General features: G+C 42.8%; 2 protein-coding genes across 2 annotated transcripts in view; one reads left to right on the top strand and one right to left on the bottom strand.

Moving 5' to 3' along the window:
* The window catches only part of MMP20 (matrix metallopeptidase 20), a 31,971-nt gene extending 27,250 nt beyond the window's left edge, over positions 1 to 4,721 (bottom strand). The window contains exons 1-2 of the mRNA XM_063127123.1: positions 4,596 to 4,721; positions 134 to 378 (exon numbers count right to left, since the gene is read on the bottom strand). Coding sequence (XP_062983193.1) covers positions 134 to 378; positions 4,596 to 4,721 — 371 coding nt within the window. The remainder of the gene's footprint in view (positions 1 to 133; positions 379 to 4,595) is intronic.
* YAP1 (Yes1 associated transcriptional regulator) overlaps positions 1 to 21,358 on the top strand; it is a 451,661-nt gene that overhangs the window by 362,103 nt on the left and 68,200 nt on the right. The gene's annotated exons all lie outside the window — the stretch shown is intronic.

The following is a 21,358-nucleotide window of genomic DNA, read 5'->3' as shown; positions in this document are numbered from 1 at the left end:
GAAGGAAGAGAATGAGTGGAGTGGAAGCGCCTCATTAAATTCTGCCCATCAATATTATATTTTTTAAACATTTATATTTATTTTTTAAAACTTCCAGTAATTTATTATCTTTTAGTCGATGTCAACTCTTTACCTGTATGTCAATGTATTTTTTTTCCATTTCGGTTCTCCCGGGAAAAGGCGATAGTTTGCCATGTCAGGGACACCACATCGAGGCCTCTTTATCACATCCATCGTGCTATAATCCAGCTTCCCTGTGACCCGTAAGCCAAAGAACGCCTGCATTTGCTGAATCTTCCTTGCCATGGAATTGCCACCGCTTGTCAGTTCTCCAACCTGGTGCCCTCCTTGCAGTGGGTAATATTTGTCAAGGTATTCCTAAAGGCAGAGAGAGGTAAGGTAGTTCAGTGGCCCCTTGTCTATCACCAAAAGAGGGGGGATAAAATAGGATGCAGATTTGCATGAAATGTTCATGTGCTAATAGATGCACGTTTAGAAATAATTGCTACATCATTTAAATAGAAATGTACAATACAACACAGTGTCAACAACAACAACAACAACAATAATAATAATTTTATTTATATCAAATACAAAAATACTACAAAATACATAAAACTGATTAAAAATATATAAAACCAATACATTATTAAAATAACAGCCAGACATCTTAAAATTCAACTGGGTAGGCTTGCCGGAAGAGATCAGTTTTTATGGCTTTCTTAAATTCTGGAAGATTGTTAAGTTGATGAAACTCTCCTAGCAAGCCATTCCACAAACTGGGAGCAGCAGAAGAAAAGTTCCTCTGGGTAATAGTTGTCAGCCTTGTTTTTGTTGGCTGGAGTAAATTCTTCCCAGAGGACCTGAGTTTGTGGAGCGGATTGTACAGGAGAAGGCGATCCCACAGGTAGCCTGGACCCAAACCATGTAGGGCTTTAAAGGTGATAACCAACACTTTATACTTCACCCAGAAACTAATTGGCAGCCAGTGAAGAGATTTTAAAACTGGTGTAATGTGGTCACCCCTAGGTGTACCAGTGACCAGCCTGGCTGCCGCATGTTGAGCTAGTTGAAATTTCCGGACTAGGAACAAAGGTAGCCCTATGCAAAGCACATTGCAGAAGTTGAGTCTCAAAGTTACCAGCATGTGCATTACTGTCTTTAGGTCTTCTGACTCTAGGAAGAGGCGCAGCTGGCGTATCAGCCGGCTGATAGTAGGCACTATCAGGGGGAGTGTAACCCTATCCAGAATTGGTTGACACAACTCCAAACCCAGGTTGGGGACTTTGACAGTAAGCACCTCCATCTTGTCGGGATTCAGCTTCAGTTTGTTTTTCCTCATCCAGGCCATTACTGCCTCCAAGCATTCGTTCAGAGGAGACACACTATCCTTAGTTGATGCTGTTATTGAAAGCATAAAGAAATGTATTTGGGTGTCATCAGCATACTGATAGCACCCTGCCCCATGCCTCCGGATGTTCTCTCCCACCAGTTTCATGTAGCTGTTAAACACCATTGGGGAGTACCAACAGCATTGGTATGCCATACAACAGCTCCTTCTTTGAGGAGCAGCTATCCTCAAGCATCACCATCTGGAACCTGCCTGAGAGATAGGTCCAGAACCACTGAATCACAGTGCCCCTGATTCCCCAACCCCCCAGGCATTCCAGAAGGATAGCATGGTCGATGGTATCGAAAGCTGCTGAGAGAATATATAATCATAAAATAAATTTACAGGAGCTTTTTCGTGGGGTGGGAGGGAAGCCATAGGATGCCCTTCTTTTCTCAAATATTCAGCAGTTGACTGAGGCTGTGGTGAGCACTCTGGGAGTGCTCATCCTTTCTATTTTGTACATATAGCCTTTCCTTTGGAATCAAACTTAGCAGAAAACAAATTCTTCCCGTTTCTTCTTAAGGCAGCCACAAAGAACTCTGATTGGCTGACTGCTATGATCCATTAGTAATTTCTTCCCATCCTATTTGTTTGAATTTTTAAAAACAACATGCCTAATGAATTTTTAGAAGACTGAACTAACTCTCTGTGTGTGTGTGTGTGTGTGTGTGTGTGTGTGTATGTGTGTATGTTTTAAAAGCAGACAGTCTAACTGAGGCCATAGGGCTTATAAACCTAAGGTTTATCCCTGGATCGTCCAGGGGCCAAACCTGTTCATCTAGGTGACACACAGGGGATCCAGTGTTCAGGCAGGGGCGAACCCTGGATGATCCCAGGATAAACCTTAGGTCTAGCTGCAGCCTGAGAGCTCCATCAGACGAGTATTTTATTGCATGCTCGTTACTGGGCACTCACGGATTTTTGCGGGTCCCTCCCATGACGTCATCTGCCTCCCACCCCTTCTAGCCTTCTACATGCCACAAAAAACCACCCCAGTAAGTCCAACTTTAAAGACAGAAGTTGCTGCTATTTCCTGCTGTGTGCAGGAGAAACAGCAGGATCAAAATGGTCCAATGAATGGGCCATGTGCACATTGTTTACTTCCTTTTTCAAAAGAGGAAGCAATGAGGGACAAACGTACGGGCAGAGAAGCGACAGTAAGCAAATGCAATTTTCCCCTGTGTGATGACGCTCCGAAGCTGGGGAAAGAGGCAACCAGAGTACTACATCAGTATTTGCTTTGCTTATGAATATGTCAAAAGGGTCGCCAAAGCAGGTGGAACCTGGATTCAAGGTGTGTGAAGAAAAAAAAGGAAAAACAAGAGTGGGGAGACCTAATGGCAAGATATGTCTGTATTCAGTTGAGATGTGGAAACAAAAATACAACAGGGAACAATGTAGTAGCTGCTTGAAATTGCATGCATTACTGATTGTAATTCCTGTCTATATTGTAAACCCAGGGTAATTTTCCTCTCCTTGCATCTCCAGATTGGTTGAGTAGCTGCAGAGGTCCATAACACAGGGCTTACCAATGGGTAGAGAAGATCAACGTAGCTACAACCACCATATGGTAAGATTTTAAATGATTGTCAGTCTGTTTCCGCCCTAAGAGCAGAAAACTCACGAACTACAGAGTTGACAGTGTCATGAGTCCAAACCATCCAACCACCTTAGACAACAAAAGAGCAAAATGTACACCTGCCCATTAGTTCCTTACCACTGCAACTATTGACAGTGGTGCCGTAGGGGCAGGACTTCCAAGCAGAAGTTTGGTGGTAGGGGGCACACAGCAGAATGAGCAGGCTGAGTCCCAAACACAGCAGGGCTGGATTGATACATTTTGACGTGATTGAAGTAATACAATCAACCAGTTAATGGATCCGGTCAGCAGGCCTCACAACCAGACCTATACAACACGGAATGTTAAAATACAAAGCCATGCCTTGGCTTACAGAAGTAAAGTCTTAAAACGTAGATCAAATATCTCTGTTTATACAATGGATAAAAAAACAAAGAAACAATAAAACAGAACACAAGCCGAAAATGGAAGTCTGGTCCCATCGTTTTTTTTAGACTGTATCCCCATTGCTCTCAGCATGTATTTAACTACAATTTCTGTAACAGACTCTTTTGTATCAGAAGGAAGAGAAAGAACGTAGTATTCGGATTATCTTCCGGGATACAAATAGATAAGTGAGTTAATTAACTCGTTACAGAGATCTTAATAAAAATTGCAGAAAAAAACAACATGGCTTGTGGCGAAATCCTATGGGTGGGGAGGGGGTGGGAAAGGAGGCTGGGGTTGTTGGAGGATTCCTCATTGGTTCTCCCCTCCTTGCCCACAGAACTGCCCCCTTCCCCTCCTCTACAAGCTCACATTTGTGAGCTCGTAGGGGCAGATGGTGTGGGTGTCCCCATGCTGTCTGCAAGTGGGAATGGAAGAGGGCAGGGAGTCCGATTCCCAGCTCTGAGGTCGTAGTGCTGTCTACGACCTCAGCAGTGGGAATCCAAACAATTCTATGGGATTTGTCTGGGGCCATTGGATTGCTACCTCCCAGTTTCAATTTCTCCTCAGTCACGAGGATAGAGTATGTTGGAATAAGGTGAAGCAATATGCATTATAGTCTGAAGAGCACTATAAGAACATAAGAAGGGCCATGCTGGATCAGACCGAGGGTCCATCTAGTCCAGCACTCTGCTCACACAGTGGCCAACCAGCTGTTGACTAGAGACCCTCAAGCAGGACATGGTGCAACAGCACCTTCCCACCCATGCTCCCCAGCAACTGGTGCACACAGGCTTACTGCCTCGTATATTGGAGATATCACACAACCATCAGGGCTAGTAGCCTTGGATAGCCTTCTCCTCCAGGAATTTATCCAGCCTCCGTTTAAAGCCATCCAAATTGGTGGCCGTCACTCCACCACCCTGATAAGGCAACTATGTCCAGAGTCTAAAATTACCTAACGGCACCAACCTTATAAAACTGTATCCGAAACTTCATTCTATCCCAAGCGAGCCCTCCTGATGCTAGCGAAGCATAATTCCAAAGACGTCTCACTAGCATTGCAGCCTAACACTCCCATCCCATGCATGTTGTCATTGGAAAGGAAGCATCGGTGAATTCAGTGGGACGTTCTCCCCAGTATGTGCTCATGGGGTTGCATCCTAGGTCATTTAAATGAAGCAAACCATCACCAACCTGAGCGATAGAGAGGTCTCTCCGGCTGGATGTCTGTGACAAGGCAAACAGAGCGGGGGCAGCAGCCGAGTACTTCAGGAAAAGCACCAGAAGTAAAGGTGGGCAAAACATAGGCAGGAGCTCCATTTCTTCCCAAGTGCAAACGGTGGCTGGGCAAGAGCAGCCAGAAGGACCCTGTGCCCCCTTTTATAAAGGAAAGCCGGTTTGGGAACCAAGAAACAAGGTGACTCATGTCTCGGAAGGTAATTACACAGCTTACAGTTTTGATGAAAGGGTAACATACTAGCACTTAGATAGAGGAAAAGTTGGATTCCTTTGAACTTATAAAAATCACCAGCAGGAAAGAAATGTATAATGCCCATGAAATCCCACTCGAGCAATGGGGCTGTTCTGTCTCCCCTTTCCCATTACAGCCCCTTTTACCACCCCCTCCTGAAGAGCTGTGCTTGAGGATCAGGGGACCTGTCAGAACTGCATGAGATGCAGCGGCAGGGGTTGGACCTTGCAGTGGGAGGAGGAATTGGTAGATATGAAGGGGCCACAGCATGTGGACAGGACCAGGAGGGGCTTGTGGTCCTGCACAAAGCCCTCTGGATCCCGACCAGTAACTGTGGCATTCTATAAATTAGCAATATACAAAGGTTTAGGGGAAAGTGCTGTAGCTCAGTGCCAGAGCACCTGCTTTGTGTGTAGAAGGTCCCAGGTTCAGTCCTTAGCATCTCCAGGTGGGGTTGGGGACAACCCTGTCTGAAACCCTGGAGAGCCCCCTCCCCCCCCCTCTCTCTCTCTCATAGTGCGTCTGATGGAACAATGACCTGATTCATTTAAGGCGGCTTCCCATTTTCTTCAACTAACACACCTCAAATTTAACATATGCCCCCGGTCCAACATGCTTCAGCCCTGTGAACTCAACAGGATATTAAGCAAATGGAACTCTGGGTTGGATTGTGGCTCTGTCTTCAGGAAATTGTGGAGTTTGTATAACAACTGTGGGGGTCATGTCATTTTTGAGCTTCATGTTCATTGGCCATAAAGCAGGGAGTCCAGAGCCTCTTTCAGCATGAGGGCCAAACCCCCCTTTCCAAGATGTTTTAGGGAGCAGTGGTGGGTGGAGCCAAAGGCAAAAGGAGGCAGGCAAAAGGGGCAGGAACAAGAATACCATACCAATGATGCCCAGATATTTTAGCTTGAAGCTCTTGCTGCTTATTACAGAGGAGAACCATTTCAACCATTTAGAATAAATGCATAAAAGCCGGAAAACCAATAAATGATTGATGGTTAGGGTGGAGCTAAGGGAAGGGGCACAGCCATTTTGGTAGTCCCGGATGGCCAGTGCAGGACTGCAGATGGGCTGGATTTGTTCCGTGGGGCTGAGGTTCAGCACCCCAGCCATAAAAGTTGTGATGGTCTGAGCTGAAATACAATTTCCCAATTATTCATAACAATAAAAACGTAAGAACATTAGGAGAGCCATGCTGGATCAGATCAAGGGTCCTTCTAGTCCAGCAACGTTCATACAGTTGCCAATTAGCTGTCAACCAGGAACCCACAAGCAGGACACAAGTATAACAGCACCCTCTTATCCATGTTCCCCAGCAACTGGTGCACACAGGCTTACTGCCTCTGATACTGGAGGCAGCACATAGCCATCAAGGCTAGTAGCCATTGATAGCCTTCTCCTCCAAGAAGTTATCCAACCCCCTTTTAAAGCCATCCAAATTGTTGTCCATCATTAAGCCTTGCAATAGCAAATTCCATAGTTCAACTATGCTCTGTGTGAAGTAGTAATTCTTTTAGAAGAATGGCAGAGAAGGAGGTGTTTATAAGAGGCAGAGGAGGAGTTGGGGTGGGGTACATCTACAGATCTGTTGAGATTTCAACCACAATGGAGGCATTTGTTATTTGGAATCATGACATTTGGCGGAAAGATGTTTCATGATCACAACAGGTACAAAAACTTGTAAGATGAAAGGCCTGATATTATCTGCGCCATTGCATCTATGCATGTCTATTGGTTTAGTGTTCCAATGAATCTGCTGTCAATTATTCAAGAATATCTGTACTTGTACTACAGAGAAAGGTAAGTAAGTGTGTTTACACTTTAAGAAATCTGAAGACTGTCAAACTCCTATTACTGTTAATTATCCTAAGTGTAAGCTTACTGGGTTATATTTTGAAAGATGTTCGTGAACAACCATGGCAATTATAGCTTGGTTGGGGTATGATATGCAAAATCACAGCAAAAGCACATTAGCAAGCTGTCAGTGTTATTGCATTATATCAGTCTACAAAATTATATGGTTCTTTGGCATATAAATCAGCATTTTCTCTAAGCGAGGTTAACTTTCCACTGAAATATCGCCAGCAAAGTTTAAGCATCATGTTGAAAAAAACTATTTTGCAGCAGCTCTTTGGAGAGTCTCCAAAGCCCAACACAACTATGGGGACAATCTCTATTCCCCGCCCCAACTCTAAGATGGAGACTAGGGCTAATTCTACACTACTGCTTTATAGCAGTATTGAAGTGCACTGATAACTGTTGGGGCAAAATCCACATTCCTTATACTATTTATTTATTTATTTATTTATTACATTTTTATGCCGCCCAATAGCTGAAGCTCTCTGGGCGGTTCACAAAAATTAAAACCGTAATTAAACAACCAACAGGTTAAAAGCACAAATACAAAATACAGTATAAAAAGCACAACCAGGATAAAACCACACAGCAAAATTGATATAAGATTAAAATACAGAGTTAGAACAGTAAAATTTAAATTTAAGTTAAAATTAAGTGTTAAAATACTGAGAGAATAAAAAGGTCTTCAGTTGGCAACGAAAAGAGTACAGTGTAGGCGCCAGGCGGACCTCTCTGGGGAGCTCGTTCCACAACCGGGGTGCCACAGTGGAGAAAGCCCTCCTCCTAGTAGCCACCTGCCTCACTTCCTTTGGCAGGGGCTCACGGAGAAGAGCCCCTGTAGATGATCTTAAGGTCTGGGCAGGTACATATGGGAGGAGGCGTTCCTTCAAATAACCTGGCCCCAAACCATTTAGGGCTTTAAATGTCAATACCAGCACTTTGAATCGGGCCCGGACCTGGACTGGCAGCCAATGAAGTTGTAAAAGGACTGGCGTAATGTGATCTTGCTGGCTATACGACTTTACGAAGTTATAGGACTTTCATAGTGTTATATCCTGCTTTTTATTTCACATCTGTAATGATTTGGCACAAGGTATAGATCCGGCCCTAGGTTGGGCTGTGGTGTTTTGGCACTCTACTGCCAAGGTGCTTCAAGTTCCTTGGAAGTGGAACATCCAAACAAGTCTCATTATTTCTCCCAACCTTGAAGCTGCAACCTTGACATTGCTTTGGGTTTCAGAAGCATTCTGAGCCCCAAGGTTGGGCTTCTTATGCCCACTGGACTTGTAATGAAATACTGGATATTGTAAGTGGGGTTAAGGGTTTTCCAACCTTAGGTTTATTTTGTCCGGTTTCTGCATTGGTTTGGGAATACTTAAATAAACTCTGCACAAAAGTTAATTGCCTTTTAATGCGAATTTCTTCCAATAGGCATATTTTTGTACACACCTTTTTCCTAATATGTCTATTTTTTGTAAGCAATTTCCAATATTATAGCTTTTTTGTATGTTATTTTCACCAATACATACATTTTTGTGGGCACTTTTGCTAAAGTTTTGTGCATATTTTGATTGGCAATCTGTATTGCACATTTAGAGAAATGTGAATATTGAAGTACAGCTGCTTTCCTGTTGGCTCAGGAAGTGCAAGTACAGTAAGTTTTCATAAAAACATGAACTGAACAAACTTCTCCTCTTTCCGCAAGTGTGGGCATGATAAGAAGAATCACTGGCTTCTGTAACAATACCAGCCCATCTTACAGTTGTTTTACGAACGACTGAAATAATATTTGTGATTTACTTAAGAAAAGCGCTATATAAACACTTAGAACATGATCCAGTGCCCTAATGGCACTTCCGCTTTCTGGTTGGCCTTTGTTGTCTGAATTCTGTGCTACTGGAATATCCCACCTGCTCCCCTGTTGGCTTTCCACATGCGGAGAGCTGTACATGGGGAAGACCACATAGACTGAGCCATGCCCTAAAAGTATGACAATCAGGTCATAATGCTTGATTATAGTATACGTAGGCAGGTATCCACTGCATGTGTAATGGTATACATGAAATCTGAAGGCATGGCCAATGAAAACATATGCAGGAAATGAGTTGTATCCAATAAGTTGCATCCAATGTTAGTCTATCTTAAGTCCCATTCATTTCAATGGAACTACAATAAGTAGGACTAACACTGTGGGAATGCTGTGAACGTCATATATCTTGACTTCAGCAAAGCTTTTGACAAAGTGCCCCATGATATTCTGATTAACAAACTAGCTAAAAGTGGGCTAGATGGAACAACTATTAGGTGGATCCACAGTTGGCTACAGAATCGGACTCAAAGAGTACTTATCAATGGAACCTTCTCAAACTGGGGAGAGGCAACGAGTGGGGTACCGCAGGGCTCAGTCCTGGGCCCAGTGCTCTTCAACATTTTTATTAATGATTTGGATGAGGAGGTGCAGGGAACGCTGATCAAATTTGCAGATGACACAAAATTGGGTGGGATAGCTAATACCCTGGAAGACAGAAACAAACTTCAAAGTGATCTTGATAGGCTGGAATGCTGGGCTGAAAACAACAGAATGAAATTTAAAAGGGATAAGTGCCAAGTTCTACATATAGGAAATAGAAATCAAATGCACAGTTACAAGATGGGGGATATTTGGCTCAGCAATACTACAAACGAGAAGGATCTTGGAATTGTTGTAGATCACAAGCTGAATATGAGCCAACAGTGCGATATAGCTGCAAGAAAGGCAATGCTATTTTGGGCTGCATTAATAGAAGTATAGCTTCTAAATCGCATGAGGTACGGGTTCCTCTCTATTCGGCTCTGGTTAGGCCTCATCTAGAGTATTGCCTCCAGTTCTGGGAACCACACTTCAAGAAGGATGCAGACAAGCTGGAGTGTGTTCAGAGGAGGGCAACCAGGATGATCAGGGGTCTGGAAACAAAGCCCTATGTAGAGAGACTGAAAGAACTGGGCATGTTTAACCTGGAGAAGAGTCCCTCTGTCACCCGCCCTCCCCCCTTGCCACCCACCCTGCCATCCTTCGCCCCCCCCCCCCCGTTAAAAACAAACACCTTACCTTCCCGGAGTCTTTGGGCCGCACCCGGCCCCTTTAACAAACAAACAAAAAAAAAATGGCGGACGCTGCAGGGACCCGCCGTCCCTGCGCGTCGTGCGTCTGGAAGCCCAGGCGAGGCGCGCTAACATTAGCGCGCCTCGGCCCCGCCTCCCTGCTGGCGTAAGCCGGCAGGTCTAGGAAGGCCCTGAAAGAACTGGGCATGTTTAGCCTGGAGAAGAGAAGATTGAGGGGAGACATGATAGCACTCTTCAAATACTTAAAAGGTTGTCACACAGAGGAGGGCCAGGGTCTCTTCTCGATCCTCCCAGAGTGCAGGACATGGAATAATGGGCTCAAGTTACAGGAAGTCGGATTCTGGCTGGACATCAAGAGAAACTTCCTGACTGTTAGAGCAGTACAGCAATGGAATCAGTTACCTAGGGAGGTTGTGGGCTCTCCCGCACTAGAAGCCTTCAAGAAGCAGCTGGACAACCATCTGTCAGGGATGCTTTAAGGTGGATTCCTACATTGAGCAGGGGGTTGGACTTGATGGCCTTAAAGGCGCCTTCCAACTCTATGATTCTAATGGGAAAAAAGCTCCTGCCTCAAGGAGCTTACGAACTAAAATTCTACATAGGTAAAATAACAGAAGAGGTGGGAGGGAGGTGAAGTGACATGGGTAAACAGCAAAGAATATGTGGTTGTTTCAATTACCTGTGGTTTTGCTTGTTTATAGGCTTCATTAGTAGTTGCAAGCTGAATATGAGCCAACAGTGCGATATGGCTGCAAGAAAGGCAAATGCTATTTTGGGCTGCATTAATAGAAGTATAGCTTCCAGATCATGTGAGGTACTGGTTCCTCTCTATTCGGCCCTGGGTAGGCCTCATCTAGAGTATTTCGTCCAGTTCTGGGCTCCACAATTCAAGAAGGACGCAGATAAGTTGGAGTGTATTCAGAGGAGGGCAACCAGGATGATCAGGGGTCTGGAAACAAAGCCCTATGAAGAGAGACTGAAAGAACTGGGCATGTTTAACCTGGAGAAGAGAAGATTGAGGGGAGACATGATAGCACGCTTCAAATACTTAAAAGGTTGTCACACAGAGGAGGGCCAGGATCTCTTCTCGATCCTCCCAGAGTGCAGGACACGGAATAATGGACTCAAGTTAAAGGAAGCCAGATTCCATCTGGACATCAGGAAAAACTTCCTGACTGTTAGAGCATTAGGACAATGGAACCAATTACCTAGGGAGGTCGTGGCTCCCACACTAGAGGCCTTCAAGAGGCAGCTGGACAAGCATCTGTCGGGGATGCTTTAGGGTGGATTCCTGCATTGAGCAGGGGGTTGGACTCGATGGCCTTGTAGGCCCCTTCCAACTCTTCTATTCTATGATTCTATGATTAAATAATGGGATCTAGCTGATTGAGCCAAAGGTGGGCTTTGAGGAGAGATTTGAAGGAAGTGAGAAATGGCATAAAGTGTCTGCAGAGAAACAGGGATGTAGGCATCACATACCCTGTTTCTCTGTAGAATATGGCTGCCAGCCTGCCTAACAGCTGTTTGGTCTGCTGTTGGGATCTTCTGTTGGGATCTCCCTTCTGTTGGGAAGCTAGGTACACACTGCCCTTTTCCTCATTTCCCAGCAGAACTGCTGAGATTCTGGCTTCCAAAGGGGTCAATACAGCCTCCCAACTCACCAAAGCTGCCCACCCTTGCTCTGAAATCTATCGGAAGAATCTCTGGTGTGAAGATATACTGGCTGTATATAATCTGCAGCACTGTCTTGGTGACACCTAAGGGCTTATTTAGATGTTGTAAATGTGGGTGTCACTCTTCCGTCTGCATCCTAGCACTTATATACTTTCTCAGCTCTTCTCAGGTGGTGTGGCTAAAAAAGTAAACAAATTGACAGGTTATCCATTCCAGCGGTCCATTTTAGGCATTCTAATTATACCTTGGGATGTTTGTGTCACTGAACCACAGGTTTACTTGTGATCATGTGCCCTCCTAGAAACACCAGCTTGGACCAAAAAGATTCAATAGTGTTTGTTTATTTGTGCACACATCCCATTATTTGTTTTTTCAGCCCTTCAGAGCTTCTTTAAATGAGCTATATAGCACACTCATTACTGGCTACTCACAGATGTTCACAGATCCATTTGACAACACAATCAGCCGCCTGTGCGTCTCCTGCTCCTTTTCTGTTTTAGCGTCACAAAATAAACCTCAGAAAACCCGACTCTTCTGAGGTTGTGCTATAAAATGCCCACTAGAGGGCACTGTACCATTGAAATATAGAGACCAAGTGATTGGTCTCTTCTCAATGTAACTGTGCTTGTTTCAAATGCGGAAGAGAACCAGGAAGAGAGCAACAGTAAGGAAACCACAATTTCCCATTGTCTGAAGAGACCCTCAGAGTAGCTCACAAAAATTAAAGGAGAAATACCCCCCCCCCAAAAACAGCATTTTAAATCTGCAGAGTAGCATAAAATGAAATGTAAAACAAAGCCAGGGTCACATTAATTTAACAATACAAATATAAAACTGAATGAACATAGGAAACTGCCTTATACCAACTATTTTTTTCTATCTAGCCTTGTATTATTATTGTTAATTTAGCTTGAAGTTACACAGTTGTTTTATGTTTTACGGTTTTTAATGTTCTTGTTTTTGATTGTGTTAAGGTTTTATCATTTTAAATTGATTGCTTCGGCTATTGGGCAGTATAAAAATGTAACAAATAAATAAATAAATAAATAAAAATTGCTGTACTGCCTTGATTGTTGTACACTGCCTTATTTTTAGCAAATGAGGTGGTATATAAATGATGGAAGCAAAAAAAGCCAGAGGAAAAGGGGTGAAAACAGGGATGTGGTTTATTAAAAATAATTACCAACACATTTCAGACCCTAAGGTCCTTCCTCAGGGTAATCTAGAAGAAATATATATATATATATATATATATATATATATATATATATGTATGTATGTGTGTGTGTGTGTGTGTGTGTGTGTGTGTGTGTGTGTGTGTGTAATATTTACAAAGACAAAAGGTCATCATTGTCAATATCAATAATTCATTCAGTATACTGTACATCAACATGTTAGAAGTTATTGTAAATAAACTTTTTATTTTTTAAAAAAAGAATATGATAGTGAGAGGCTCAAAACAAAGATTATTTCTACTTTATCACATATATGAAAGTAAACATACCTACTCAAACAAAAGTGAGCTACCAATACTCTTATGGACACACAGTCTCCTATGCTTTGCTAATTACAGGAAAGGATGCTGGGTATTTAAACCCACAGTAAGTAATTGAAAACAGCTGTTTTTCAAAGCAGTACCGCTAGATCAAGAGACTCATTATGGCTGAAGAGAGTAACTGTATTTAGCCTGAGAATCCACCTCGCTTCCCTCTCCAAAAGGATTCGTTCAGTCTTTTTATTTACCGTTTCTGTTGCCCAAAATGAGAGATCTCTTATCTTATGAGATTTATCTTTCCAGTGTTGTAATTGCTCCCACAATTTCACATTTAATATTGCCAATATGTTCTCCTATTCTGATCTTAAAATTCCTTGTTGTTTTTCCTTTGTGGGGTATAAAGAAAAACCTTATATGGCTTTAAAAAGAACTAGGAATATAGGTGATTGGGTAGTCAGGAGTGACACATCAAAGCAAACTGTGAACTATGACAGACCATCTCTCTTACCAGGGTTAGGACCTTCTATAGGACATTTTTCCTGCAGTCATTGCAAATACTGTGAATGTTGTTTGAAACTAAAACATTTTGTGAATCCAACAGATGGGAGGAAAACGCACACTGAAGGATTTCACAACACATAATACTAAATTTGTTGTATATGGCATACTTTGTCCCTGTAAGAAACTATATACAGGAAAAACAACAAGGAATCTTAAGATCAGTTGTGAAGCATAAAACCAACATTTCTCTTTGCCGGCCCCCCATCCCCAACCATTCCATGCTACTGTGTTCCTGATGTAGTAGAACAATAACAACAAAACTGTTTGCCAGCCTTGCTAGGGGGGACAACCTTGCAGGATGTGCAGTTTTGCATTTTAAACTCATTTAAATCAATGCACCAACAGGAAAAAGTTCCAGACTGTTAGTCTGAACCCTAGGGAGGTCATGGGCTCTCTCATACTAGAGGCCTTCAAGATGCAGCTGGACAGCCATCTGCCAGGGATGCTTTAAGGTGGATTCCTGCACTGAGCAGGGTGTTGGACTCGATGCCCTTATAGACTCCTTCCAACTCTACTATTCTGTGATTCCATGACTACAGGAATAATATAGAGTTTGCTTCTGTTGCTTTGATCACCTGCCACTATCTAGGTGGTCATTGGGATGTGTGTGTGAGTGGGCTGAGGGCCCCTGGACTTTGTCCCCAAGACCAACATTAACTGAGCCACTGATTTCAGTGGGTTTATTCAAAGGAGGACTCACGCTGGATACAACCCAAAGCCTGTGCACTTCCATGGAATCACGGTTCCTCTCCCATGGCCCCCTTCTAGAAGAAGTAAATTGGCCAAGCAAATAAAAAGGGTACTTAGGGCTGACAAGACATCCAGGCTGGGTGCTGCTTTTATTCTGTGAATAATAATAATAATAATAATAATAATAATAATAATAATAATAATAACCTGTTTCTCGCTCTGGATTGAGGCGGGGTACAACACAAATACAAAACACCATAAAATACATATAATTGATTAAAAACATATAAAACTAATACATTATTAAAAGGCAGCACATTATTAAAAGGCATCTTACAATTCAACTGGGTAGGCTTGCCAGAAGAGATCAGTCTTTATGACTTTCTTAAATGTTGGAAGATGGTTATGTTTTTACTGTGATGTGTTTTATTGTTTTAATCTAGCTCAGTTGTTTTTGTAAGTCACTTTAAGTGCCACATTTTTAATAGGAAAGGGGGGGTACCAATCAAATCAAGCAAGCCATGTGAGATAGAGATAATGCTCACATTCTTTTTTTCTCCAGAAACCCCCAGCCATCCCAAAGTCTGCCCTTACTTAACACCTGCATTGACGGCACCAAGTTTCTCCTAAACTCCATGGTTTCGCTCTTGCGGGGTGACGGTGGGAAACCCCCACACCAGTACAGAGCATGGGGGTTCTGGTGTTCATCAGGGTACTGGAGACACCTCCTGCCTCCCCCCCACTCTCTTCCTGGCTTCTGGCAACCAGTTGCTAGTCGCCATCCACGTAGAACGTCCCCACCCCCAGATTGACCATGAGGGAAGGGCAGATGGCATAAGAGCCGGCGTGATCTTACTCCTGATGGAAAAGTCAGGGTAAGTCCCTGACTTTTTAACACAGCAGCTTTGTGGAAAAGTCCTGTGGTTGGCTGCGAATCTGCAGCTGCACCAATTCGCAGCCACCATCCAGGGGGTTTGAACACATATAGACAGCTCCAAAGTCATCCCCCCAATCCATTAAGTAGTGGGGTTTTCTAATCTGCTTTCCCCACTTCAGTAGTGGAGATATAAACAGGTACACAAATTCCACAAGAGGATATGCCTCGCTGGATGTAGATTTCAGGCATCCAAAGTTTCGTTCGTTTCCACAGTATGTTGCAGATGTGGGGCATTGTAATGTTGATGAAAATGCCCATCTTCAGCCTTGGTCTCAGGCTGTATACATGTTTCTGAATGAAATTATACCCGGATTGAGGACAAGTCATTTAAATTATGCCCATCCTCAAATGGAAAGGGGAAAGCTGAGAAAGGAATATGGAATGGGGTCTGTGGGTTGGGTGCTGTTTTTATTCTGCAATTGTTTTTTTAATTGTATTTTAATGTGTTTTATTGTTTTAATCTATCTTAAATTGTGGAAACCAGCAAATCTATTGAGATTCTCTGAGTTCCACCTTAATGCTCAGCTCAACTCAGGTCCATATAACCCCTGCTTTTTTTGACGTGAAAATCACATACCATTCAAAACTATGCGAACTTCTGCTGATGAAAGTGTGCTTGTCTGCAGTGCCCTAAAGGTACACATTTTTTCCATGTGTTTTTCTAACGTACTCATTTTTTTTTGAACACCTCCCCCTTCCAGCCAGCCCACAAACAGCCTTGCACGCTCAGGAATGTATGAGCTTTGACCGCAGATTGCTTACATGTTCAGATGCAGGAGGTGTGAACGGCATAAATTCTGGCCATAAACAAACTGAAATGAATTTCTCATACATTCTTAAATGTGTCTGCCAACTTTCTTTTCAGTGCACAGGGATAATACCGAAAAGACATGCCTGTGATTCATTGAAAACACCTGACGGGAAAACTTTACCTTGGGGCACCTCATTCTTACAAAGCCAGGTAATGACTTAATTATAGGTTTGAATTTTTTGCTATCTCTTCTTCTTCTTCTTCTCTCCCCCTGCCCCATTTTCATGTTTACCTATAAAGAATGCTGATTTTCATATCTTCAGTTCTCTTGGATATACTTTTTTTTCTTCTGACATGGAGTTATGTAAGCATCTCACAGCGGAGATAATCATAAGAAGAGCTGTGCTGGATCAGACCAAGGCCAGATCTACATCTTGTGTCAAACCATTGCAAATGTGGAATAAAAAGCAGGATCTAACACTATGAGAGCCTAATGTGGATTGTGCCCCAACAGTTACCCCTGCACTTCAATACCACTATAAAGCAGTAGTGTAGAACTAGACCAAGGGTCCATCTAGTCCAGCACTCACATAGTAGCCAACCAGTTGCACACGGGAAACTCACAAGCAGCGCACACATCCATCCGTGTAGCCAAAAACAGGAGATGCTGTTTTTTAAAAATAATTGTGGGACTCTCTTGTTGTTGTTTATTCGTTCAGTCGCTTCCGACTCTTCGTGACTTCATGGACCAGCCCACGCCAGAGCTTTCTGTCGGCCGTTGCCAACCCTAGCTCCCCCAAGGTCAAGTCTGTCACCTCCAGAATATCATCCATCCATCTTTTGACCATCTTCCGACCTGAGAGTCCCATCTTCCAATGGTATACCAACATATCTCTGGTTGTACTGATCCATTTAGTTTTCACGACAAGAATACTGGGGTGGGTTGCCATTACCTTCCCCAGGGATCGTATTTAGTCTGACCTCTCTACCATGACCTTCCCGTCTTGGGTGTCCCTTCACGGTTTAGCTCATGGCAACCCTGAGGTGCTCCAGCTCCAGCACCACGACAAGGTAACAATCTCCTTTGCTGGAGGGGACTCTCTAGGTATGCAGAATATATTTACTCTTGCCACAACAGAGGGAGATGGGAAGCAGGGTTCCATTTCAACAGCTAAAAGTCCAGCTCCATTGGGCTCCTTCTCTCCCTGCATTGTTTCCATTCCATTTGGTCATTAGAAGAACTAAGATTTTGTTGGAAAGCCTGATGTGGCTTACAGTAGAGTTGCTTTATATAGAGAAAGTGTGGCAACACGGCGTTTAGTATTGGAGGCAATAAATGCAGGCTAGATCCAGTTTAGAAGTTCAAATCAACTTATTTTATTAGTGCTTTTTTACATGTTGTCAGAGAAGGCTATCTAACACGGTTTAACTACAAGCACATCCTAAAACTGTGTGCATGCGTGTAAGTAAGTGAAGACATGAGATATGGTTTATTTATTTATTTACTTATTGCATTTCTATACCGCCCAATAGCAGAAGCTCTCTGGGCAGTTACGTTCTTCCTTTCAAGGAGAGGGCTGCATGGTCCTTCTTGCAGAGGCAGAGAAAGAAGAAGAAAGAGGAAGGGGAGGGAGCAGGAAAAAGGAACTAATTAGATAAGGGGATAAACAAGGGAAGCAGCTGTTGATGCAGCATATTCTCTATTGCCCCCTAGTGTCTGGAAGCATGTGGAGTTGTTCCTATCCAACATATTTAACTTTAAGAATTGGCTTTTTTGCCAGTTCTTCCCCATTCCATTCTCCTTTTGTGTCATAGCTTTTTAAATTGTAAGCTTACAGGGACTGTTTTACAGTTTATGTAAAATGCTCTAAGAGCCCTTTCAGTGGAAAATCAGGGTAAACAATGGTTTAAATAAATAACCAAATAAAAACTTTTAAAAGAAAAAAGTTATTTCACCCCCTTTAAAAACATGCATCATGCGTGCACTCTCTCTCTCTCTCTCTCTCTCTCTCTCTCTCTCACACACACACACACACACACACACACACACACACACACACACACACCAATAAGGACCTGTGAGCTTTCAGCATGGCTATTGGGAAAACTGAGGAGGGAGCAGAAGGGAAATTTACCTGCTTGAGCCCTCAAATAGTTAATAAAATTATGGCAGTAGAAATTAGGGTTGGGAGGGGAAAATGCAGGCCAAAAGGTTAAAAAAATCTCCCCTCCCCATGCAATACAGAGAGGTTTCAGGGGGGCTGAAAGGGGAAAAATGGCTTTTCCTTTCTCATTGTCTAGGAACTCCCCCAATGTAACAATAAAGCATTCAGGTTTGTTGCTGGTAGCCAGTCCCAAATGTGAGCCCTTTAGCTTTCTAATATAAAATGCACTGTTTCATGAATGGTGCTCCTGGGCTAAGTTTTCATTCATTTCCATGTAACACCTTATCTGTTTATCACTACTTCAGGTTTTGCATTTGGGATTCATTAGCAAAATTAAGCAGGTACAAATGTAACCTAAACTGTAGCTACTATTCTGATCACAAAGTACAAGATTTTACAATTAGTTATTGTGCGGATTAGAAATGTATTAAGTAAATAAAATAATAGCGGGGAAGGGGAGATTCAGAAATATGAACTTTCTGCCTCTGGAGAGAGCATTCCTTGTGGCTTAGATTGTTGAAATGCTGGAAACCTTTTGAAACAACGAAGTCCACTAGGTGGCAGAGATAGCTCTTCAGATGTTTCACAGAGCTTTCTGAAAACCAGCCAGTAGTTTTAACACTCAGCTTTTACATGTTAAAATGCTCAACATAACATCCGTCCTGTCTAGTATTTTTGTACACATTGTTGAGTCGGCACATAATTTTCAAACTGTGCAAGTCTTTCTTTCAAGACCAAGAAAGGCATTTGGGATTCACATGTTTACCTGTCGGGGGTGTGTGTGTTTTGACTATTTTGGACGGGGTTTTGTGAAAAATTCTTATGTTTGCATCTCAGGTAGACAAAAGCTGAAGGCCATGTAGAAAAGGTAAGTTGTGAGTAACTTATTCCATTGGTTTAAATGGGATTTAGTCATGACTGACTTTAGCTGGGTTGGGACCACTGTGTCTTAAATGGCTGAACATGAACAACCGTTACTGTATATGTTCATGGTGAGTAACTCACCATTTGGATCAGTGTATTGTCAGGTAACAGCACATAAGTAGGCCTTCTTGCTAGTGGCATCTACCCTCTGGAACACTCTCCCACATGTGGTCCGAAAGACAGAAATCATAGTGAGCTTCAAATGCCTCTTGAAAAATGCATTTGTACCTTAAGGCAACCTTAAGGCAACCTGAAGAAAGGTACTGAGGTTTGGTGAGTGTTGATCGAGTTATGATGAGATGAATCAGTCCTTAAAACTAGGTCCTTAAAAATTCTAGTCCAAAACAAACAAACTAAACTCAAACAAGTTGATGAAGTTAGTTTCCATTTGAGTTTAGGGGCTGTCTATACATGCCCAAAGCCCTGGGGTGTCTGCAAATCTGTGCTGTGTCAGTTATGTGATGCAGCTGCAGGTTTGCAGCCACTGTGGGGCGTTCTCTCAAAACTCCAAGGAAAAAAAGTTGGGGACTTAGCCCAACGTTTTTCTCTGGAGCAAGTCATGTACAGCATATCCACCATCTAGCCTCACTCCGGCGGCATGGCCAGGTGGATGGAGACCCCAATTGGCCGCCGTTCCCCAGGCAGAGGACAGGAGGTGTGTCCGGCACCAGAAACCCAGCTGTGGAATCAGGATTAGCTCATCACTGTGGTAACCCAACACTCAACAGACAGAACCTTACGGCTCATCTTCACCAAGCAGGGCATTCCACTATGAAAGCAGTATATAAAAGGCAGGAGCTGCACCACTGCTTTATAGTGGTATTGAAGTGCACTGTAGGATCTTCACTACTGCTTTATAGTGGTACCGAAGTGCACTGACAACTGTTGGGGCCCATGACACATCTACACCAAGCAGGATATAAAACTATGAAAGTGTTATGAAAGCCATATGTGGTATGAGTCAATGGGGCCCAACAGTTGTCAGTGCACTTCAATACCACTATAAAGCAGTAGTGTGGCTCCTGCCTTTTAGATACCACTTTAATAGTGGGATATCCTGTTTGGTGTAGATAAGCCCTTAGTTTGAGTCTGTTTTCAACAGGGGCAGATCTACACCAAGCAAGATATGACAATTTAAAAATGGTTTGAAAACTGTATATGGTGTGGGTCCTGGGCCCCAACAGTTGCCACTACTGTTATAAACCGTTTTAAAGCAGTAGTGTAGATTCTGCCCAGAATTTATCTCCCAAACCTGAATGTAGATCAAAATGCTTTTCCAAGTTTGTGATGAGATTCACATGACACACACAAAAAAGGGGGTACATTTGAAAAATGTGCATGAAAAATACATACATTTCGAAATTGATGCATACTTTGGGGGAAATGTGCAAAACAATAGCTGCAAAGAGATTGCACTTTTGGAGAGACTAACCCACCATGGTAGTGCTCTGAGAGGGGTGGCCAAACATGACCACTTCATGGAGATCTGGTTTCCCTTCACGGCATTTGTCAACAAAGAAATGGTGGCCTATAAGCCCTCGATATCCCCCAAAACATCATTTTGGAGGAATCTAATTAAACGAGGGATGCTCAAAGAACATTCTACTCTCAGTGTTACTCAGACAAGAATGAGAACACAGTTTCTATTTTATTTTTGTTCGAACAGTTGACCTTTATTGTATTTGTTGGCTATAAGCTCATTGTACTATGCAGAATAATTAAATAAAACATTTTTTAAAAAATAGATGCAAGTTTTTGTGCAAATGCCACCACAAAATTCGGAATCTGTTATGCATATGAGTCCAAATGAGTTTTGAGGTGGAAATAGGAAAACCTTGATAGGCTTGAATATTGCTGATTCCCACATCCCTACTGAAAAGGTATGAAAGCAATCAGATATTGCTCTACAGCAACCTTTCCCAACCTGTTGCTCTCCAGATGTGTTGGACTGCAATTCTCCTCATCCCCAGCTAGCATGGCCAACACATCTGGAGGCCATGAAGTTGGGGGAAAGCTGTTCTTCAGTATGTCCATTAAAGTATTTCTGCTGCGTGTACTAAATTGTACTTTCAGCCTTCCCTGTATCTTCTCCCCAGCCCTCTTGCCTGCTATAATTTCCCAATACAACCCTTATTGCTCATAGGCTACTATAAGTTATAATTTCATATAATCTTCATGCCTTTTTCCCTGTAACCTTTTTGTGTGTTGTGTAATGCATGCATCCCATACTTCATGTGAAGACTTGTGTAATATGGATTGCTTCATACATTATTTTTGATTCAAAACAAAAGATCAGAATTCAGTTGCTTCAGTTTTTTCCTTACTGT

The sequence above is a fragment of the Elgaria multicarinata genome, chromosome 5 (genome assembly GCF_023053635.1).
Source record: "Elgaria multicarinata webbii isolate HBS135686 ecotype San Diego chromosome 5, rElgMul1.1.pri, whole genome shotgun sequence".
In the NCBI taxonomy this organism is placed as follows: Eukaryota; Metazoa; Chordata; class Lepidosauria; order Squamata; family Anguidae; genus Elgaria; species Elgaria multicarinata.
This window is presented reverse-complemented; position numbering and strand designations above follow the sequence as displayed.